The sequence below is a fragment of the Meleagris gallopavo genome, chromosome 22 (assembly GCF_000146605.3).
Source record: "Meleagris gallopavo isolate NT-WF06-2002-E0010 breed Aviagen turkey brand Nicholas breeding stock chromosome 22, Turkey_5.1, whole genome shotgun sequence".
Taxonomy (NCBI): Eukaryota; Metazoa; Chordata; class Aves; order Galliformes; family Phasianidae; genus Meleagris; species Meleagris gallopavo.
Window position 1 is genome coordinate 13,703,391 of NC_015032.2, and position 22,319 is coordinate 13,725,709.

The window sequence follows — 22,319 nt, forward strand, 5'->3', positions numbered from 1 at the left end:
CTCCTATCTCCCCCTCCCCCTCCCGTCTTCTCGGCGTTTTAGGTGGTCGTTACCTAAAATGCTCCGTCTTTCCTTCTTTTTCCCAGCTTAAGTGAGCGGGGGGACGTGAGGGGCCGAGGAGGGGCCTCCATCTGCTCCCTCCGGCACGGGAGCTCGGCTCTGGGCCGCCCTGACTGCAAAGCAGGCGGTTTGCAGGGCCTCCCTTCCTCCCGGAGCAGTAGTGGTCAGTCTCGCCTTTGCTGTAATTTAGTTCGGTGTGCCTTGGGGCAACAGGGTGCGTGGTTCTTGGTAAAATATGCTTTGTAAACGAAAGGGCAGATAAGATTATGAAACCTTATGCGTACTATTTGTTAGGTTATTCTTTCTTACTAAGGGTTTGGGTACAACTAATAAAGTTTGGATTATAAACACTCAGTCACCGATATGTTTTCTGCTAGCAGCAGTGGTTGATATATGCTGAGGCTCGTAAATGGTATCGCATCCCTTTTGCAGGCTGTGTTTATGGGACCTGAGTCTGTGTTGCAGAGCAGGATGGGCTTTTGTACTGTGCTGGTGTCTTTGCACCAGAGGAGGCTGCGCTGGCATAGTTGGGTTGCACTGGGGAGTTGGTTGTGTGGTCTTTGGAAGTTGGCATCTGCTGAAGATGGTTGGTGCCATGTCTTTGTAGAGGTTTTGAGGGCTTCTCTGGGTATGTGGAGACAGCAGTGATGCTTCCTTCAGGTAGTGTTGCAGTTTTTGCTCAGAAGGCTCTCTTATTAAAAGTGTAATAGTTGCATAGAATGTTTGGTCTTGTAAAGAGCTGGTGTTCATGCTGTGTTGCCAGTCAGCTTAGGTGTTGGAGGTGAGTCTAGTGGCATGGATTTGGCTGTAGCGTATGTAGGAACAGTGAAATCACTCATCCTGTATGCTCATGTTGGCATATTGGAGAAAAGGGCAAAGCTGCTCAGAGAGGGAAGGCTGCATTTCAGAGGACAGTACACAGGAACTAAGGAAAGTATGGAGCAAAGAGTGCTTGACTGACACCTTAATTATCTCTAGAATTAGGGTAATGGGCTGGTTCTTATAGCACAGTGCTGTGCCTGGGTGAAGCACATCAGCAGTGAAATATCCTTTGTGGAGACTGTGTCTATACTTAGAGCAAGAAAAAGGTGGAATAGCTGGAAGTTCTCCAGATCAGGTGCCTCTTGGCAGAGGAGAGTTTATCATATGGATACTGCTCTAGAGACCCTGGAAATCCAGTGGTAGGCAGTGATCCATACATCCTGGCCTAGGAGAGATTTCTGTGGTTTTGCCCTTCCCCTGTTACCTGGTGGTGTTTTTTCTGTCATTTATTTGGTGTTGGTGAAACCTCACTGCCTTCTGGTCTGGGTGTGGGCAGCAGCAGAGTTCAGCACCCTGCAGGTGGGATGGGTGAGCCTGCTTTGTTGGGTGCCACCTGTGAGGAGTTGAAATAGGGTTGGGGTCTGCACCCTGGAGTGAGGGAGGCAGCATTATTCTTTGCTGTTACCAAGAGCAGGAAGGATGTAGGAGATATTAGTGGATAGGCAGGTAATGTACTGTGCTGGGGTTAAGAGTGGGGTGGAAGAGTGTGATGAGTGATGCTGGAGAAGAAAGCACGTAGTTACATGTGGCTAATGCAGAGCAGGTTCTGGCTGTGACAGGGTGTATGGATTCATGGATTGCGGAGAAGTGGGTTCTGTTGGAAAGAACGGTTCTTTGGAAGAGGGATGGTAAAACTTGGCAGTAGGTTCTAGCAAATTTGGAGGAAACTGGATCAAGGAATATTTCTTGAAACTTAGTGGAATTAAGTCTTTTGAAGTGTCAGTTAGTGGTATTCATTTGCTTGAGAAAAGGTGATGCAAAGTGAGAGCAATAATGCAAGCAATGTGAGTGGGAATTATTGGGGAAGAATCTGAAAAAAGTACAGTTTTGCAAAGGTGTGACAAAATCACTGTAGTATAAGAGATTCCAGGCATTTTTCAATGCCTAAAACAGTTCTGGTGGGAATACTGAGAGGTCAGACACCAAAAGATGGCAATGGAGTTGTAGAGAAAGAAACTGTTTCTAAAATGATGAAAGGAACGGGGAGGTAACTTCTCCCAGCTGTATGAAATGTCAGTCTCCTTACCATTTCCACTCCAATTTTTTTTTCTGCATTTTCTCCTTACAGAACTAATTTTCTACCTTCCCTCATGTCCTCTAAGGAATAACGGCAAGGAAGACAGGAGAAGCAAATGGGTGACATTGTGCTGGTGTGATAAATTTCATGTCACATTTCTGAAGGGGCAGGGTTTTATTTCTGGGTTACCAGAGCTGTCACCTCCATGGCTTGTCAGTTCTGAATTGCATGCATTGAGGTATCTAGTTTGTGAACTGTGGTAAGGTTGGTGCCATCTTGGATTTTCTTGTCCTCTAAGGGTCTTAAGAGAATAAACACCCCAGGTTTTAAGATCAGAAGGGACTTAATTTCACTGCAGCTGTTACCTGCTTTTGATTGGAAGATTACTTGGATAATTCATCTGAGCCCTGGTATCTCCTTCCATGGGCTTCCAAGAGCTGAATTCCTTGGGATTTATGGAACCTGATTGGAGAAAAGATGTTCTCCTTCAGATCTAGAAAGCCCACACTGAAAAGGAGACTGCAGCTGTGTCCCCTGGCATTAGTTCTGGTGATGAAAGCAGTGTGTTTTACAGCCCGTTTCTCACACTCCATCTCAATTTGCCATTGAGGTGCCCAACCCGTCTTTCAGTAGGAAAGGATAATCAGAAATGGGATTGTTGACGTTCTTGTAGGATCAGCAGTTCAAGGATATCTCCTGTTGGTCAGGCCTCAGCAGTGGAGGAGCAGTGAAGTGATCCTGACACAAGTCGTACCTGCTCCTTTAGCCATGCTGTTCTGGGCAGCTTAATTCCAAACAGATAATTTTGCTGTGTGTTCTTTGCTGCTGTTTGGGAGACTGAAGAGCAAAGGGGAGACCTTAGAGCTCTTTGTGAAACCAAGACAGCTCTAGCCCCAGCTCGTATTTGGAAGGTTCTAATTTATTTCTGTGTGAGTGTAGACTGTGGCTTTACTGTGATCAATTTCCAGATTTTTAAGAAATATTACCATTTACTTTCTGAAGCAGGCTGTCCAGCTACTTAATCTAATGACTGGGTGGGGGAGGTCTCAGTGCATGGTGAAGTACCTCCAGAATTCCTCCTGCTTGCCCAGGGTGATGTACGGAACCTCTCCCGTGGGCTCCTCGCCTCGGAGGAGGCGGTTCTGCAGCACACACATCCCTGTGTGCAGGAGCCATCACTGTGTCTTTATTTTTAGTGTTCTGAAAATGGATCAGCATGGATGCACACAACAAATTAATTTCTAGGATAGAAAAGCGAGAGCTTCTGCGCTGCTCCTTTTCTTACAGGTTTTGTTGCAGATTTCTCTAGCTGTTACCGGCATGCTGTTAAATTTCAGCCTTACCTTCTGCAGATGCCACAGCTCTGATGATATTCCAGAAGGAAGAGGAGGTGGTTTTGCTTAACTTCAACTGAGTTACAATTTAAAAGCTACAAGTTCTGGCATTCCAGAATGTATGGGTGCATCTAACAGGGCACAACAACTTATCCTCTTTCTAAGCCATGACTTAATGCTGCCCAGTGGCCTTACTGGGCCTTTCCAAGGGGTGAAGAGCAATGCTGGGAGATGGACAGGCTTGCCAGCACCATGGTTTGGCTTAGTGAGATTCAGCACTCATATCCCTGCTGGGTTACACAGAGTGATGAATGCTGTGTCCATGAGGTGTTGGTTAATTTCCAAAGCACTGGTGCAAAATACAAAAATTATAATGGCATGCTTCTCAGTCGGTGCGTTGACATCACCTGCCACGTCTAGGAGAGCTGCTGTGTCTGGCTGTAGCTGCATAAACTGAGCACGTGTTGTGCTGTGTTGGAGTAGCCAGTACATGATAGAGAATGATTTCTGGAGTTTCAGAAGTGATTTTGTTTCCCTTTGATTTTCGGAGTGGTTGTAGCTAGGTATGTCTCATGCTAACAGCATCACATTTCTGCAGAACAATGCTGGAACTATTTCAGGTGGAGCTGCCTCGAGTGTCCCTTCCCCAGCCCTTCGGATGCCAACAGAGCTGCAGAGATGGCCCGTGGTGAACTGCCTGCTTGGTGGGAGCAGCTGATCACAGAGATCTCCTGAAGAAATGGTTACATGCCATACAAACAGGTTTACCCTCTGGCTTTGGTAACTTTCCCTGCCCCTAGGAATCACCTGATCAGACTGATGAAAAACAAATCACTTTTACAGACAGCAGGTTCCATTTAGTTGTTGAGTTCTAGCTAAATCATGCCACATGTGAACTGCGGGAGTCAAATCAGCTGAGCCATGGCACTGTCAGTACTCTGCATACTAATTAATGTGGAAAACAACTGTGTCACTTAGTGGTAATTGCAAAGGAAGAACTTTCTGGAGGGTGCTGCCAGTTGACCTGATGTCAGCTGGGAAGAGCCTGTGGTGATGCTGAAACATTCCCCTTTCTGAGCTTTTAGGAAAAGTCCCTGGTTTTGCCAAGACCTCAGAAGTGGTAATTTTGGTCATTGACTTATAGGAAGATATTGTCCAAAGCTCCAGCAGGAGCTTCAGTTTACAGAAATGTGTCTAGAAGAAAAAGAATCGCTTCACTCTGTGTTGAAGTCCTTGCAAGCAATCGCTTTGAAATGCTCAAAATAAAACCAAAATAAACCCTATATTCTGTGTTACAGCCTGTCCCGTGCCCCAGGTAGCACACAGCCTCAGCTGTCCCTGATGGTGAGGGAGAACTCTTCTTCAGCCCACCCAAGTGCCAAGAGATGCTGGCGGCAGAGGATTGTCACCACTTTCTGGTTTGCTGTGTGCACGGGTTTGGCTGCTTGTGGCTACTCTTGGAGCTGGTTTTTTTGCTGTCTGTTCTGAGTTAGGAATCTAGCCATTTTAATTTGATTGTGTCATGAATGTGAAGTAGTGGCAATAACAATCTCTGCCCTGTTTGAGGGGGCTGGGAGCCATAGCAGGAGGAGCTGCCGCCCTTCGCTGTGCTGTGAGGGCCCGGGGATCTCACCCGCATTGCTGACTGCTGCAGCTCATTCCAAATGGTGGGTTTGTGTTGGGAAAAGCTTTCCCTTTGCTCTTTGTGCTGTGAACTAGCTCAGCTCTTCAGATATAAAGGAGAGGCTATGATTTGATGGGACGGGTGGGAAGAGAAGAACCTGCAAAGTTGACTGGCTGTTCTGTATGGAATCCCTTAGGAGATGCAGTGAGGAACCTTCCAGTCACTGGCAGCCTCCTGCTGCTGGAGGAAATCCCAGCTCGTTTGGCCCAGGTATACGTGCAGTTGCCAACACAGGAGTTTTGCAAGGGATGCTTGTCCAACTAGGCTGAGAGGCTGGAAACCTGTAGATGATCTATGATGAGTCTCCGTGTGAGCTCTTCTAAAATTCCGTTGCTATGGCTCTGAACAACAATGAAGGCTAACTGTGACGGAGCTGCTGGAGCACCTGTGGCCTATCAGGCGTGGGATGCTGCCTGCACTGTTTTAAAGCAGGAGAGCTGAGGTGTGCCCAGGACTGGGGAGTTGCAGTAAAATCATTCCAGTGGTTGGTCCTGTGACTTCAACTGAGGCCCACGTTACGAGGGATTACTTCTTCACTGGCAGAAGCTGCAAGGAATTCAGAGGAGGAATTAGTAACATGGGTAAAGAAAGAGCTGGTCTCAATCTTAGAACATTGCTAGTGCAGAATTGCTCCAAGATGTTTCTTAGCCTGTCATCTCTTTTCCCTGATGGCTGCTCATGTCCTACTTTGAATTAAATCACAACTATTCCTGTTTCTGTTTAAAAAGAATAATGTTTGAGGTCCTTATGCATTGGATTTATTATTTCTCCAGAGCTGGACGCAAGCAGCTATTTAAAAGAAATCTGGAAAATAATTTTGTTGGAAACATGTTGTTAGAGCAGGCTGCTGCTCCAAAAAAATAGCAAGAGAAAAGTTTTTGGTTTCAAACTGAAGCTTTCTTTCAACTCAATTAGATGTTAAAAATCCGCTTCTCGGTTGATATTGTCTCTTTAGTAGGTAAATGGGTTTCAGGAAAGGATGTGAAATGTCAGTTCTGTTAATCCAGGCTCATTTCTATTTCAGCTGTAAAATTGCAGAGAAATATAGGCTGCAGGGGACTCGTGGAGGTCATCTGTTCCATTCTTGTATTGCTGCAGTTCCATTACTGTGAAAATACAGACATCAGATTTCTGTCGTGAGATAGAACGTATGGTTTTATCAAGTTGGTCACTATTGTTTCTTCCTAAATTGGGATTTGAGTAACGTTTGGCTGTCAGTAGGTTGTATTGTAGTATTTAAGCATATCTTGCTCTTTTAATTTCAGTAGCCTCTACCCAGTACTAGATGTTCTCCAAACACTGAAGAAGTGAGTGCGCCTTCCTGGGAGGCTTCACAGGCAAGGGGTTATGTGAAGGAGATTATAACCAATTTTATCTAATAATTGGAATGCTTCCTCCCACTAACAAAGCATGTTTCTATACTTAGGATTTCAGAAGTTGGGTTTGGGCCATTTTCTCTGAAAGGTAATGTCTCTCTGGTAACCAGGAATAAAGGAGCAGTATAACCTCTGGTTCCAGGTTTACAGTAATACTGTCCTTCTCAACTGGTTGAGGGCTTTTTTTTCCCCTTAGTGAACTGGTTGTAGTCTGTTTTAGTCTGTTGACAGCTTTACTTAGTCATAGTTGCAGCTTATAATGAGCTTACGTGGGGAAAGTAGAAGTGAGAGGGAAGTCTGCAGACCTGTGTGACCATTCTGAGCATCCAGGTTTCTGCTTGGGGGCAGGAGGAGGTGGTCTGACACAGTCTGTCTGGAATTGGCCAAATGATAGAAATATTTTCTTGGCTCTTTGGGTTCGGCGTGAGGCAGCTTAGGACTTCTTACCCCTCTGATAGGATGCTCTCTGCTGACTCCACCTAAGTTCAAGTGAATCACCTGCACTGACTGTGATATTGAACAGAAGGGACCGAGTTCTCTCTGATCTGCCTGGATGACACCAAAGCAGCCAGCAGTGTCCTGCTTGCTGGGACAACAAGAGCTAGCTGTGCTGTGAGCAGTAACCTGCAGGCAGGCCAGTGTCAAGTGATGCTTATGTTTGTGGGTGCCTTATTTATACTCCAAGCCTTTTCCACAAAGGTCATCACTTGGGTAATACTTGGAGTTCCCCAGGACAACAGTCTTCTGGGAAGCTCTTGGCTTCCAGCTCACTGTGTGCACTGCGTCACACTGCTGCAGATTTCTAGGTTTCAGGTTCTGGTAACTGTGTACTTGAGAGGCACTCCATGTTAAAAGCATTGCCTTTAAAAGGAAGGGGGAAGATCCAGTACCTTCATTATTTCTGACTTAAAAAAAAAAGGGAAAGAAAGAAGTATTTACTAGAGGCTAAGTAGGTGTGTTTCTGCTGATTTGCTTTACTCCTTACCTGTGTTTTGGTGCCACTTGCTCAGAGTGGTGCAGTTGGGAAGATAGTAGGCAAAGGAAATTCTAATAGTCGTTGTGCACTGGTGCTCTAGGTGAGGATACTTCATGAGAAATGAAGTCTTCCGTGGGGACTGGGGTTGCCATAGGGATTACAGTAACACTGCCTAGATGTTAGATTCCCTTCTTAAAACGGGGGAGTTTTCTAACAGCGATTTAAATTAATTAAAAAATTTCAAAAATCAAATTCAAAGTAAACATTGAGAATCTGACTGTTTTGCTGAACTTCAGGCAGAAAAGGTAGCACAGCAAGCTGCTGTTAGAGAAAGTCAAACTCTGAAGAAGAGGTCTCTTAATTAGTAGACCCAGCAGTTCCTGTATGGAGGCAGCACAACTGTTCTGATCCCTTGACTTTGACTCTCAGGCACTCCTATGGACAACTTATCAGCAGTGTGGAGTTTGACCCCGTTCTCACTGTCCTGCATGCAGGATAAGCAGAGGCCTGTGGTGCAGGGTGAGCTGATAGCTGGCTTACTAATACTGACAGACCATAGTTAAGGGCAGGCCTGCGTGCAAAACCCAACTGCTGGGCCTGTTTGGGTTTGCCACTGTGCAACGTCTGCCTGAGGGGGACTGCTGGAGCAGCACAGCTGGGGCAGAATAGCTGCTCTGTGTCCTTGCACTGCCAAGGCAGGGAGCTGGACAGTGAGTGCCAGGCGGGTAACTGAGGGCTTTGTGTTCCTCACTGACCTGCTGTACTGCCTACAGACTCGTGCTTCTGTTTCTTAGCTACGCACTTCAACTAAACCAGAGAAATAACAGGTTTGTTTTTTTTTTCAGAAGTGTGTTTTGTTTTCATGAGTCCTTGAATGCTTTTGCTTTGCTTGCCCTATTGCCCCAAATGTTTCAGTGTCATACGGAGGCTGTAAGGTTAGCTCCAGCTCACAGTCAGCCAGCTGGTGGCACTTGAGCACCAGGTTCCTGTCTGCCAGCAGAGGACTGATGACAGCAGAGCTTCTGCCTAGGTGCAGCAGGTACTACATTACTTTGCACTCATTGCACTCTAGCATAGGAACTGCTGTTTTACTGCCACGACACCGTGGGTTCAGTTCTGTGGATGGAGGATTTGGTCTGTTTGGTCTGCTTTTGTTACAGGTTCTTTGCTGCTTCTGAAGGGAATACATTTGCCTTAACTGGAGAGGACGAGTGATGGTGGAGGTGGGACGTGGTTACAGAACTTTGCAGCACAGCTCTGGAGTGCCTCCAGATGATGAGAAATTCTGATTAGATACAGAAGTTATTTCTTCCCATTGTGAGGGTGGTTGTCATTCTTGTTGGTGATGCTAGTCACAGCAACCTTACCTAAACATAGGTTACTTTTGGTGGTCCAAATAATAAGTAAATTATTCTGTGATGCTGCCATGTATGCAGGAATTAATAAATGGCATGTTCTGTTTGGATTCTGACTGCAGTAATAGAGTTTAACCTTTCTAATAAGCTCAGGACACTCATCTCAGTTAGGTGTAATTGCTACTCGTACTGTGTATTTTCTATCTTAAATCTACATGACAGTTATTTATCCCTCTTTGTCCCCCCTGTCAAAGAATTTGGATTTATTGCAAGATTATCCCTCTGCAGGTGTAGTGAATGCAAAACATGCATGTTCCTTAGCAGTTTGAGTAGGGGGAATGAGAAGCTTTCAGGTGAGGTAAGTTTGTTGTGTAAGTAAGTAATTTTGTTTGCTGTAAAACCAAATTATCTGTACAGGTTCTCTCCTTTCCACTTAAAAAAGCAATAGATGAAATACCTACCTTCATAATTAGGCACTCTGTGTGCCATTCTTAGAAGCTACAGTTGATTTCCTGTAAAAACCTCTGGGCAGTCTGTTACAACAGAGCTTGTGCTAGGCTGCAGCTACATGACAAGGAAATTTCTACTGTGAAAATTGATCTATCTTTGGATAATGAGATTGATTTCTTAATTTATTTTTTTTTTGTCCTGCTGAAGAAGTGATCTTGCTGGGTAGTGTGGAGCAATCATGTTCTGTGTTGATATGGATTGTGCTTAAGAATTAGAATTGCTCAGTCATCTCAGACACTGGGTTGTCTGTGTGGAGTCTGCAGTTGGCCTTGATCCTTGTGGGACCCTTCCAGCTCCAGATACTCCCTGATTCTACATGTAGGTCCCACACAAGCAGTGTTGCTCAGACAAAAAGCAAGTGGAAAGCCTGCTGGAAGCACGAGGAGATAGGAAAAACAAAAACACAATGATGAAACTTTGAAATTAAATTAACTGCACAGTGCTGAGAGCATTCTAGTGAACTTGCATGTTCTGCTAACGCAGTCTTGGAATACTCATCGACTTTCTGAGCAGCTGAGTCATGCCACATAAATGGTTTGAGGTCTGAGATGCTTGCTGTCTGATCTATTGGCACGTGTATTTTCTTAGAGAAAAAACATTTTGCCCAGGAATAGGTGGGGTTTTTTTTCCAGTTGTACTTCTTGCTGTTACCTGGTTGTGCCCTGTCCCTTGCGGTCAGAAGTCAGTCACGCCTTCATTGCAGACTTCAGAACAGTGCTGTGTCCCTTCTCAGCCTGGAGGCTGTATGGCTGCTCCCCTGCCTACCTGCAGCTGCCTGCCGCAGCATTTGTGTGTCACCAGGTCAAAAAATAACCCGCGTTACCACGGATTGTGCTACGAGAGAAGGCTTGGTTAACTCATGCCAGGAAGGGATGTCGCAGATATTCCTGCATCCAAAGCAGGCGGCTGCTGGTGGAGCTGTAGGAACAGTGCAGGAGGAGGGACTTGTGCCTCTGGGCTCCTGCTGCAGACATCAAAGCCACGGACAGGACACTGTCAGCAGAGCAGGATTTGACTTCTAGAATTTTCTGCCTGCGTGATACATCCTGGTAGCCTAAACTAATGGCTCTGAGCAGATTTCTAGGTCTTATTAATTTCTGATTAATGGTGCTGTTACTTCTTCCTGCAGTGTAGTAGTTGCATGAAGGGATAGGATTGCATAGCAAATAATTCCCATTCATTTGGGTTATAGCATTGCCCACGGAGGGCTGTTCTGTGACCACAGCCATGCAGTCTCTGCCTTGTGCTGCATGCCAAACAATGCTCCTTCAGACTCTGATACAGCTTCCTTCCTCCAAAGTTATTTTGAAAGCTGACAAAGGCATTCTTGTATTTAAATGTTTAAAAGTATGTCAGCTTTCACTCGTGGTGAAAGATTTGAGGGGTGCAAGGCACCGCTTTTATTTAGGCAGGACAATCATCCGGTATAAAATCACAGCACTTAATGCTTGGCAGAATGGAGAGCTTTCCTCTGCCTGCTTCTGGCCTATTGAAAAGAAAAAAAACGTTCTGTATGAGGTTTTTGGCATGCTTTATTGCCTTTACCAGCGTGCTGTTCGTAGATAGCCTGGATTTATAAATACCAGGAGGCTTGTCCAGAGTCTCAGCAATCTGGTTTTCATACAGGAACCGTCATTATTGACTTGAAGTTTTTATGCCACCATAATATTTGTGCATTCTAATTCTGTTGGGTAATATTGGTAGGATCACCTGTAGGTGCTGCTTTTCATCCCTCACTTCAGGCTGTTGTAGCCCATGCAGTGTGTTTGTACTGACAGTATTGGAAGCCCGCTCTGACTTTGGGCTGGGAGGTGATGTGATCACTGTCCTGCTGATTGAGGTCCCGCTGGTGTTAGCTGCATCCTGTGACCTGGCCTGAGGAAGCAGTGTGCTTCATAAACAGGTTTTGCCAAGGAGCTCATTTATGCTAAGAAGCACACTTGTCAACCGTGATTCCTCTGCAGGGCTTTCAGTAAACTTCCCTGTATGGTCACTGAGTGAGAAATCAGGAGCTCCTATGGCAGGCTGGAAACCAGAGCTGCTCTGCATGATTAGTGTTGTTCTTAGAGTAAGTTACTGTTGTCTTAAATATTCAGAAATTAGAGCATGTGTTCAATGAACAGCAGCTTCCTGCTCAGTTACTTCGAGTAGACATAACAATGGTGAAAGGCCTGAAATTCTGCTTTAAATGAAGATAGAAATTGAAACTTGGGGCTGTGCTTAACTTAGGTTGCACAGGTGACCTTGTAAATCTGCCTGCTGTTGGCAGCACGGCTTCTCAGTGTGCTGCAAGAGGGGCAGGACGTGCAGCACCAGTGAGTGAAGGGTTCTGGTTCTGCACTGGCATGAACTTACCCGGGGTGGAGAAAAGTTGCAGTAGGTGGCTGTTGCCTTTGCTGCAGAGCTGAAGGGAGGAGCCCGTCTGCTGATACAGAGCGTGCTGTGTTTCTTCCCTTGTAGAAAGTTATCTTTTCAGCCATAAGTCAGATACTCGGTACTGAAAGTTGCGAGGTGTGTACAGGGTGTTAGTTCTGCTGCTGGGGCCAGATGGTCCTGCCTTGTGTGAGGAAAAGCACACAAACGGTTTTCAGATCCTGACAGATGATCCCAGGTCTGTGGCTGGACTCCAGCTTCTTCTCAACAGCTTTTAATGATTAACTTAAATATTTTTATAGTATCATGAGATTTTAACCTTTGGTTTATTTTCTCTCTCTTTAGTTGGAAGAACCAGAGGCCTGTCTGAGGCCTTTCTCCTCTGTCCTACTTTGGAGATTGGGTAGCCTCTGGTTTCAGACATCTCATCGCTTCCACCTGCCAACCTGTCTGATATGTCGGGACCCGTGCCGAGCAGGGCCAGGGTTTACACGGATGTGAACACACACAGACCCCGGGAGTACTGGGACTACGAGTCGCATGTGGTTGAGTGGGGGTAAGTTTGGGCAGGCCAGGATCCAGGTAGGGTCTGGCAGAGTGGTGCAGGGGAAGCTTTGGCGCCTGTGCTGCGTTAGGCTTTCGTGCTCTTCGGCAGATGTCTGGTGTATATGGCAAATTAGGATCACAGCTTTTCTTTGGCATTGCAGGAATGAAAAAATAGCCTGTTGTGTATCTGAAATCGTCTCTTGTCAAATTTTTAGATCCCTGGCAGCACAAGAATGTTTTTAGTGTCTCCATTAAGATTTTGGTTTGAGTAGCTTTTGACATGTAGTCAGGAAACTTGTTCTTTCAGAAGGAAGAAAGTCTTTTATCTGAAACAGGCTAAATGGATCTAGGAGTGGGGCTGGAAAAATGGTTCTGATTTGGAGGAGTGAAGAGACTCAGCAAACTGAAATAGGTACATGTCTTCTTGTGACCTGTTGCTCCTCTCTGCAAGTGATTACAAAAGACATCTATGCTCCTTTCTGAAGGAACGAAGTGTCTAAATTGAGCTCATGACTGAAATGGCCAAGAATCAGATGGCAGTGATGCAGCTTCGTGGCTCTGTGCTCTTGCTTTTGTGGGCAGGGCCCAGACAGCCCTGTCCTCAGCTTTGATGCAGTTCCTGGTTTTTGAAATGCATGCTGTGCTGAGTAGAAGTGGTGTCTTGTGCTATTAAACAGGCTAGCACTGAAGTTTTTTGTCTTGATAGCTCTACTGATGTTTTCCTAGCATTATGTTAGGAAAAATGTAGCTCCCAAAAATGTGTAGACCTCTGGAAAGGGTAGCTCAAGTTTGCTGAAGTCCAGATGGGCTCGCATTACTACTGCAGAAGAAACAACTTTGGGGTTGAATTGGGCTTGGACAAAGAGAAGCTCCCTGCTTCTCTCAGTTCGTAATCATGGCCTTCAGCAGACTGAAGGTGCTTGTTTATCCACCTTGTCTGGAAGGGGGTAGCAGTGATTTAGAGTTAAGGAGCACCTTGTAAATTCTTATGGAAATGTCTGAGCTATTTGGAATTCTTTACCTATTTATCTCCACAGAAATCAAGATGACTACCAGCTAGTTCGAAAATTAGGCCGAGGCAAATACAGTGAAGTATTTGAAGCCATCAACATTACAAATAATGAAAAAGTAGTTGTTAAAATTCTCAAGGTGAGCAGGGGTTTGGGGAAAACATGAGATTGGTCCTGAAGTGATCGAGAGGCCAGAAAATGCAGCAGTTGGTCTAAAGTGTCTTGTGTTCTAAAACTGAAATCCCTGAAGTCTGGCTTCAGAGTCCCATTCAGTGAAAGAGGCTATCATTGCAACCTCTTAATAAGAAACCACATGCTTGGTTATTAAGTTAAATCTCTGCCTGCAAGGAATTAACCTTTCTCTTAAAGAAGTCCTGATGTGCAACACGCTTCTGAATGTGTTTTTACTTGGAGCTAGAAAAGTTTTCAGCAGCTGACTAGAGAGTTCTCACCTCCTTTAACTAGCAGAACCCCAGCATGCTTTCATGTGGAATGAAGCTCGCAGGACTGTCATCCTTTAAAGGCAGTGATAAAATTCAGAGGCTGCTAACTTTAAATTTTGAATTTCTGCTTTGCATGTTCCATTGCAGATGTAATATTCTTCCAGGCTGAGTTAAGGTCTCTTGGACACTTTTTGTTCCACGACCTTGACTGGTGAAATATCTTTGTTTAGTGTGGCCTTTGGATAGCTGATGGGTTTCTCATAACTGTACATTTAGCACGTGTCAGTTAACAGATTTTTGACTGTTGGAATGTGTTCAGAGATGTGAGTTCTTACTGGAATGGTTTATAGGTAACAACAAAGTGTAGCTGTTGGAACTTAACTTGCAAAGGTGGTGATGTATTTTGCTAACTTGCAGTCAGGTACCTTTGTCATCTGTCGTGTCTGTTTGCCTCACTTTATGGGCCACTTTGTCTTATGCTTTGGTGTTTTATTCTTCAGCCTGTTAAAAAGAAGAAAATCAAGCGTGAAATCAAGATCTTAGAAAACTTGCGAGGCGGTCCCAATATAATCACTCTTGCAGATATAGTAAAAGATCCTGTGGTGAGTATGGACAGGATGTAAAGGGTACTTTGGGTTTGTGGGTAAAGTTTGTGTTTCACTTCAGCTCTGATCTGACGTTTTTGTTTTCCTCTGCCCTTAAATCCTGCTTTTGAATCCCTTAATGAGATCAGCTCTTAATCTGATTAACTTCTTTTAGAGGCCTTTCCCCCCACAGGTCGCTTCTGCCCCTCGCTCTGTAAGGAAGCAGCAGCGAGCTGAGATGTTTTCGTTTGTTCTACAGACAGAACTGCAGTGGGCTGCAGACTCTGTCTGAAAGAAATTGCAACTATGCCTGAGGCAGAGGGTTTTTTTTTTTTTTAGGAATTTTAGGAGTTGAAGTGATTTATTATCTTGAATGGAAACAGTTTATCTCAACAAGGCTGAACACTTTTCTTTCTGTTTCAGTCTCGGACCCCTGCTTTGGTTTTTGAACATGTAAACAACACAGACTTTAAGGTATAGTATGAGTTCTGACCTTCTGTGCTTTCCATTCAGGAGCCACTTGTAATGTTCTGGGAAGAAACTAACATGCAGAGGGAAGGCAGGTTATTTAATCACTTCCTTCCAACATACCAGTTGTCTTTGAAGATGAACGCACTTGGATAGAAGTCTGTATTTAGTTCCTTAGTACCGTTTTACCGCAGAAGTTAGGAGGTGAAGATCCAGATTGCTGTGGTATTCTAACCTTCAGAACAAATTCATCCGTTAACCTTGTAGACCATCGATGCCTGTGACAGCTTTACTCATGCTGGGGGCACCTCAGTATATTTGAGACCCAGTCTGCAGGCAAAATGAATTGTGCAGTTGGTGGGCTAGTGCTGAGGGAGTTAGTGACAGGAACCAGAGCAGAGTTGTACCTCCTGAGCACAGCTGGAAGTAAGCTGTCTATGTGATTTGGATGGGAGAGGAACAGGCTGAGTATCTGTGGAGCCAGAGTAACTTGGGAAATGTTCACTGTTCATTCAGGTGGGTTTGGAGAATCACATTAGCTGAGGACAGAGCTGGGTCGTTCTGGATTGGCACAGTTGTGATATTTTTCTTTAGTGTTGACCACTGATGGGATGTATTTGTTTCCCACAGCAATTATACCAGACATTAACAGATTATGATATTCGATTCTACATGTATGAGATTTTGAAGGTAAGTTGGGGTTTTCCTGTTTTGTTGATTTGTTTCTCAGCTTTGTATTCAGCTGATCCTTTAGAAATGGTTATCTTGTCACTAATGGGGGAAGGGAAGACCTGTGAAAGAATTGGTTTTAAAAATAGACATCAAATCAGTACAGTGCTGGTTGTTTAGCCACATTTCCACAAGAAATTTTAGTCCCTTATTAAGGATAGCAAAGCCCTTAATTGGATACACTGAGAACTCCAGAAATCCTTTTTTTTTTTATTATTTTTTTTTGGAGTAAACACAGGAGGTGAAACCAGACACTTCTTTTGCTGGGACTTCCCTTTGAGAGGGGACTCTAGAGGTCTTTACTGTGGTCTGTGAGTCTGGTTCTGAATGTATCACTGAACAGGGAAGTCATGCTGCCTAGGTAGCCTTGGTATATGCAGAAATAGTTCTGAATGTGACTGAACTTGAAAGGTTCTTGCAACTCCAGCATCTGCTTCTTTGTCACTTACAGGCTCTAGATTACTGCCATAGCATGGGAATCATGCACAGAGATGTCAAACCTCACAACGTCATGATTGATCATGAGCACAGAAAGGTACTGCAGGGCAGGGAAGGGTCCTACTTTTCTCTTGGCAAAACAGGGATTCATTTTTGGTATTCCTGTGTAGAGGTACTAGCAGATATCTGTGGGGGAGGGATGTAGGGGGACTGTGCTTCCATCACGTGGAGAAACTTGAAATCTTGTGAACCATTTAAGATTTTTATGGGTTATGTGTTTGGGTTGGGTTGGTAAGGAGAGATTTGACTTAGAGTGGTTGATGGTCTTGGTGTGTGAAGAATATCTAAACAGATACTCTGATCAATTTCAAATTAAGTGAAAAGAGAGAGCTTGTAAATGAAGCTTTCAGGTAAACTCGTAGTATGATTCAGTAGGTGGAGAGCAAGCACATCCCTTGATGTTTTTTGTTGTTTTCTACCATTTCTAGCTTAGACTAATAGATTGGGGTTTGGCTGAGTTCTATCACCCTGGCCAGGAGTACAATGTCAGAGTGGCTTCCAGATATTTCAAAGGACCTGAACTCCTTGTAGATTATCAGGTAAGAATTACCAGGGTTTATCACTGATGTGTATGCAGAAAACCTTGACGTTTCCAGATAGTGAGCCAGAAATTGAGGTATTTAGCAACAGACACTGAAGGTGGTCTGTTCTGAAATACGTGAAGAAAGCAATGGATGTAAAGCCACTGAGTTAAACCAGTGAGTCACCTGAGGACTTGAAGAGCTGAACTTTCATGGATGTTGGAATACAAATGTTGAATTTTTATTATTTTTTTTAATCAAGCCTGGTTGTGCAGTAAGGAATGGAAATGAAGTCTTTGTGAGAGTAGCTAATGCTGTGTGAACTGTTCACACTGCATTTAACAGTGGTCTGATAATGAAGATGCATTAATATATTTGTTCCTGGTGTAATATGGCCACGTTTGCATTTCTGGAGGGAGGGGGAACCTGTTAGTTTTGGGAGTCCTTTCTGCTGAATTCATTAGAAATTGAATTGTCCTTCTGGTTTTGTACAGATGTATGATTACAGTCTGGATATGTGGAGCTTGGGTTGCATGTTGGCTAGTATGATATTCCGAAAGGAGCCATTTTTCCATGGCCATGACAACTATGATCAGGTGAGAGCTGGTCATGTATAATCTCTGTTTTCTTCTCACAGTGAAGACTTTCTGCTTACACTTCTATCAAGGAATCTGAAGAAGAATTTCTTTAATGGCTTCTATGCTCAGTTTGAAGCCTTTTTCTTTTCTTTTTTTTTTTAAAGCATGCAAGGTTATCTAAAACAGCATTGAATAGAAATAGTTTTGTAATATTTTGTATTTTTGAGCTCCTTGTAAAAGTTATAACCTTGCTTTTATTAAGGGTGATGTGTTTTGGGACATTGAACCACTATTCCTGAGGTTACAGTCTGTGGAAAGCCCCTGTCCTATCCATCTTCCGTTAGTTATATTAGGGCATGCAGCTGCTACCAGGCTGCTTTGGGTTACAAAGCCGTTACTGAGTGGGGACATAACTTCTGGTGCCTACAATTCTACATGGGGCAGTTGGAGCTGTGAGATGACCCCACGCCTGCTGTCTCAGACTTGTTCAAGCTCCCAAGGGAATATGCTGCAGTATCTTTGTGCTGGCTCTGACATTATTATTCCCTCACAGTAGTGACTTATTTTTCTGTTTGTTCCTAGCTGGTGAGGATAGCCAAGGTGCTGGGAACAGAAGATCTGTATGACTACATTGACAAATACAACATTGAACTGGATCCACGTTTCAATGACATCTTGGGCAGGTGAGCCAAGCTGTGAAGTAGTTCAGAAGATCATGAGCTCTTGGTGGAGTTGGAGCTTGAAGTAAACAAAGACTTTTGCTTTAGAGAGACCCAGCTTTGCCAGTGCTTCCCATGCACCTTTATCTGCAGATGCATTTGAGGAAAGACTTTTAAATGTCATTTAGGTTAATAATTGAACTGCCAGAGCATAAAGCATGAAGGGCCAACGCTCCTTCTGGTATTGCAGAAAAAAGAGCAGCCATGGTTCTCAAGACTGTCAAATAGGCAATGAATTTCTGCTGATTGCACTCACGTATTATTTCCTCGTAGTTATTGACAAGTGCCAAAACTACAAGGAGACAGTGTTCAGAGTGTAACAGAAGAACAGAACCCGGGGCTTCAGGCCTGTGGGTTCACTCTAACCTGGTGCTGTCACCAAGCTCTGCAGCTGTGCCGCCACGTGGTGGCACCGTGTACTGCTCTGCTGTGCTCTGCTTCAGCCCCCTTGTGCTGCAGCAAGCAGTGACCTGTCTTTGAGATGGCCATCTGTTGCAGTCCTGTCTTTAAAAAATAAAATAAAAAAATAGGAAGTCTGGCACCTGTGTGCTCTGCCTCACCTCTCGGGTGCTTTGTTTTCTGCAGGCACTCCCGTAAACGATGGGAGCGCTTTGTTCACAGCGAGAACCAACATCTGGTGAGTCCTGAAGCTCTGGATTTCTTGGACAAGCTGTTGCGATACGATCACCAGTCACGACTCACAGCAAGAGAAGCCATGGAACACCCCTACTTCTGTAAGTAGCAGGTCTTACAACCGTCTGCTGTTCACGCAGTTCTTCCTCTGCATTCTTTCTTCTGGGAAATCTCCATCCGAGTAGGTTGTACAGACAGAGCTGAGAATTGCAACATAAGAAACCAGTTCTTTGCAAATAGTTGTGCTGGAGCTGAGGCTGCTTGTCTCTGAGGTGGATAAGTGGGCCGTTGCCATCTGCAGCAGCCGAGGAGGCAGCGTTGTGTGCCTCTGTCAGGGCAGTGAATCAGCAGCACTGCATTAAAGAATCTTTGCTGTTTAACCTGTGCTAATTTCAGCAGGTGTCTGGATGTACGGATTCCTGTGTTTGATGAAACCAGGTAGCTCTGCTTTGTTGAGAAACAGGCCCTTTGAAGTCATCTTGTTGCTAAATATGTGCCTTAGTCAGTGGTGTGCTGAAGTCTTGTTTTTTCAGGCAGAAATGGAACTTTCACTAGAAAATGTGAAAAATTAATGTTTAAATGCTTGCAGTTTTCCCAGAAACCTACATATTAAGATTAGTGAGAACAGCTGTATAACAACACAAATATGGGTATTTGCTCAGGTACTTTATTTTTCTTGGTGCTGAGCTGACTTCTGCAACTAACAAACAACAGTATTATGCTTGTGGCAGATGTTCAGCTGAAATGTTTTGCAAATATGAGCATTAGCAAAGCTAAAAGCCATGAAAGAGAGAATTGGGAAACAGCAAAATTAACTTGTGTCTAGATGCAGATAAAGGTTGTACCGAAGGCATCATGAGGAAAGGCAAACTTGAAATTACTTCACCTGCTGCAGTAGGCTTGGGAGGCAGGAAGGAGATGTCACAGTTCTGCTGGTAGTGCTTTTTACCTGCAGCTGAAAATGGTGAGCAAATTGGATACATCTTATGGAAAGCAACAGTTATCACGTGGACCTCGTTAGAGTTCACAGCTGTGAGATGGTTGGAGACATGATTTGTTATCCCTTGTGGTGTTTCTGCTCACTGCATTCATTTTCTGGGTTTAGTTCTATGAAATATCTGACATAGAAAGGAGATAACTCTGCCATGATTTCAGGTTTTAGTACCAAGCAGTCCTGCTGATCTCCAGACCACGTAATTTGGGCAACTTGTCCTTAACTTCTGGATTTTTTGGTGGCGTTACCTTTGTACCCTGTCGGGTGCTCCCCAGCGGAGTTGGTGCAAATTGATGGCTGGTATTATCTCTGACGCAGACAGCTTGCCAGCACTGGCTGTGCACTGAGGTCAGGCAGGCAGAGTGCATCAGCTGCTGTCTGGCAACACGGTGCCTAAGGACAGTGTGCTCTTCCTAGATCCCATTGTGAAAGACCAGGCTCGGATGGGCTCGTCCAACATGCCGGGTGGCAGCACTCCTGTCAGCAGTGCGAGTATGATGTCAGGTCAGTTCTGCCATTGACTCTTCTCGGTGCACGGTGTTTTAAAGTGTTTCTGTGAATGTCTGGGAGGGTGAGTTCTGCAGGTGGGATGTTAGGGCATCTCCTGGGACTGATGATGAAGGCAGCGAGGGCTGAAAAGACACGGGTGGGGGAGAGGGAAAAGAGGCCTCGCTGCGGCCTGACCTGCTTTTGTGTTTTATAAAGTGCTTTGCAGGTGGAATTTCTGGCAGCAGTTGGAAGGACAGTGCTGCTACCACATCTGCCCTTTGGTGACACTTAAATGTGTATCAGCTGAGCTTTTTCTCAGTTAAAGATTTTTACTCTCAGCTTATTTTGGTAGCTCAGAAAATGTAACAAAGTGACCTGCGAGGATGACTTGTCCTTTCAGAAGCAGCAGAGCTGTTCCTGGATATCAGTGCACCCATTTCACTCTAATTCTTGCTTACCTGTCTCTGTTTCAGGGATTTCTTCAGTGCCAACACCTTCACCCCTTGGACCTCTAGCAGGCTCACCTGTCATTTCTGCCACCACCACCCTGGGGATGCCCGTTCCAGCTGCTGCAGGCGCTCAGCAGTAGTGATGGGTTCTGTCTCCTGCTGCCTGAGCTGAGTCAGGTGGGGAAGAGGTTTCCCCCTCCGCCTCTCCTCAGGACGCAGCTCGTGCCTGGCAGGGGAAGGGAGGGGATGAACGCTTTGGAGGCACCGTGTCTGAACTGTTGCTTGTGGATTTATAGTAGTTCAGTCATTATATACAAAATTATTATAGGCTGATTTTTCTTTTTTTACTTGAACTTTTCGTAACTCAGGGGATTCCCTGAAAATACCTACAGATGGAAAATTTCTCGGACAGTTTCCCTTCCCCCCTCTCCTTCCCCTCCCCCCCCAAAAAGAAGTACTCTTCATTTAAGAGCAAAGATGAGTCAACAGCATTTCCAAACTATTGCATCCTGCTGGAAATCTCTTCTCTTCATGTTCCCACCATTACTCCTCCACGAGCATACACCTTGGGAGATCGTGCTGTTCTCCAGAGACTACCAAACCAAGTCTTCATGAGGCAGGGAGGGGGATTCTTTAAGTACCACTCACTCACTTTAACCCGATAGCCTGCATATGATTCAGTACACTGAGGAGACAATTCCAGTATGTGGTATAAACTTAAAAGAAGTGCAGATAATGTCTCAAACCCTATTTTGATCGAATCATGTCTCCTTAGGAGCCAACCAGAATGCCAACTCATCCCCTTGCATGTAATTTTAGTCTTAAAACATAAAGTGACCGATCCAACTGAAGTCCTGTCCACCTCCTGTTAAAGGTGCTGCTTTTGAGCTGTCCTCTGATCAGCACCTTTCTCTTGGAAGGGGAGGCTTCCTGCCATTGCTTGGCTTGGATCTCTGGAATTAGTTTGTTATTGGGTATATTGTTTTTTTAAATTGTTGATATAGGTTTCAAGCTGGTGGCAACTTAAAGCTGGAAAAATCAGACTGCGCCAAGTCAGATACCACATCTTCACCCACCATCCCCTCCCTCACGTGCCATGTGGTGAGAATACCAGTTACCTCACAGTCTTGTAAATATGCACTGAGAGGAAGGAGCGAGCAGACTTAACTTAAACTGAAATGGTAGATCAGTAATTGTGGACAAATATTATCATTGACAACAAAGAAAAAAAAAAAAGCACCCCTGTTACAGCCCTGCTACCCCTTGCTGTGTATATATACTTTGTCCTTCATATGTGAAAGATCCAGTGTTGGAATTCTTTGGTGTAAATAAACATTTGGTTTTATTTATCGAGGTTAGATTTAAGTTCCCTGTGTAGGGGGCTCAGGGGTGGTGTCACACACACGTCTCCCACCCTGACCCACTGCAGCAGCCGCTGCCTCTGGCCATCGCTCATTTCTTCGGGGAGTTCTCAGCGCTTCCTTTCCTTCGGGCGGGAGGAGCGGGGCCTGGGAGCAACGTGGCCTTGTCCTGTCGGCTGTGCCGTGTCTTTAAGCACCGGCTACGACCACACAACGCGCGGCAGTTCGCCCGGCGGCGTGAGCGACCCCGAGCCCCGACCTGTCCTTCCTCCGAGTGAGGTTGGTTAGGGGGCAGGAGGCTACGGAGCTGCGTTTGAAGCCGGGTGAGCGTAGCCCGTTGCCGCCGTATGGCTCAGCGCGTGCGATCTGCCCCGGCGGGAGGGCGCGGAGCCGCGTCACGTTTTTACATCGTTTTGCCGTAACCCGAAGGCTCGCGGGGCCGGGCCCGGAGGCGCGCGTGCTTCCCGACTTCGTCTGCGCATGCGCGCGTCCGCCCAGCCCACGCGCCACCGCCACGCGGCCGCGCCTGCGCACCGCAGCGCCGTGACGTAACACCTGCGCGCCGCCGGC

At 45.3% G+C, this 22,319-nt stretch overlaps 1 protein-coding gene across 1 annotated transcript; it reads left to right on the top strand.

The window, feature by feature from the left end:
• Positions 1-12,182: 12,182 nt before the first annotated feature.
• On the top strand, positions 12,183-21,638 carry CSNK2A1 (casein kinase 2 alpha 1). The gene is made up of 12 exons (XM_003212066.4): positions 12,183-12,283; positions 13,311-13,422; positions 14,227-14,328; positions 14,734-14,784; positions 15,409-15,468; positions 15,959-16,042; positions 16,434-16,544; positions 17,021-17,122; positions 17,687-17,787; positions 18,409-18,557; positions 19,868-19,954; positions 20,413-21,638. Exons 1-12 carry the CDS (start codon positions 12,183-12,185, stop codon positions 20,526-20,528), a joined length of 1,176 nt encoding a protein of 391 aa, XP_003212114.1. The 3' UTR covers positions 20,529-21,638.
• Positions 21,639-22,319: the final 681 nt, after the last annotated feature.

Bases quoted from the DNA above. Each gene is read 5' to 3' on its own strand.
- CSNK2A1 (XM_003212066.4), top strand. From the start codon at position 12,183: ATGTCGGGACCCGTGCCGAGCAGGGCCAGGGTTTACACGGATGTGAAC. The intron at 12,284-13,310 runs GTAAGTTTGGGC...TTATCTCCACAG, and splicing joins TCGCATGTGGTTGAGTGGGG to AAATCAAGATGACTACCAGC. The intron at 15,469-15,958 runs GTAAGTTGGGGT...TGTCACTTACAG, and splicing joins ACATGTATGAGATTTTGAAG to GCTCTAGATTACTGCCATAG.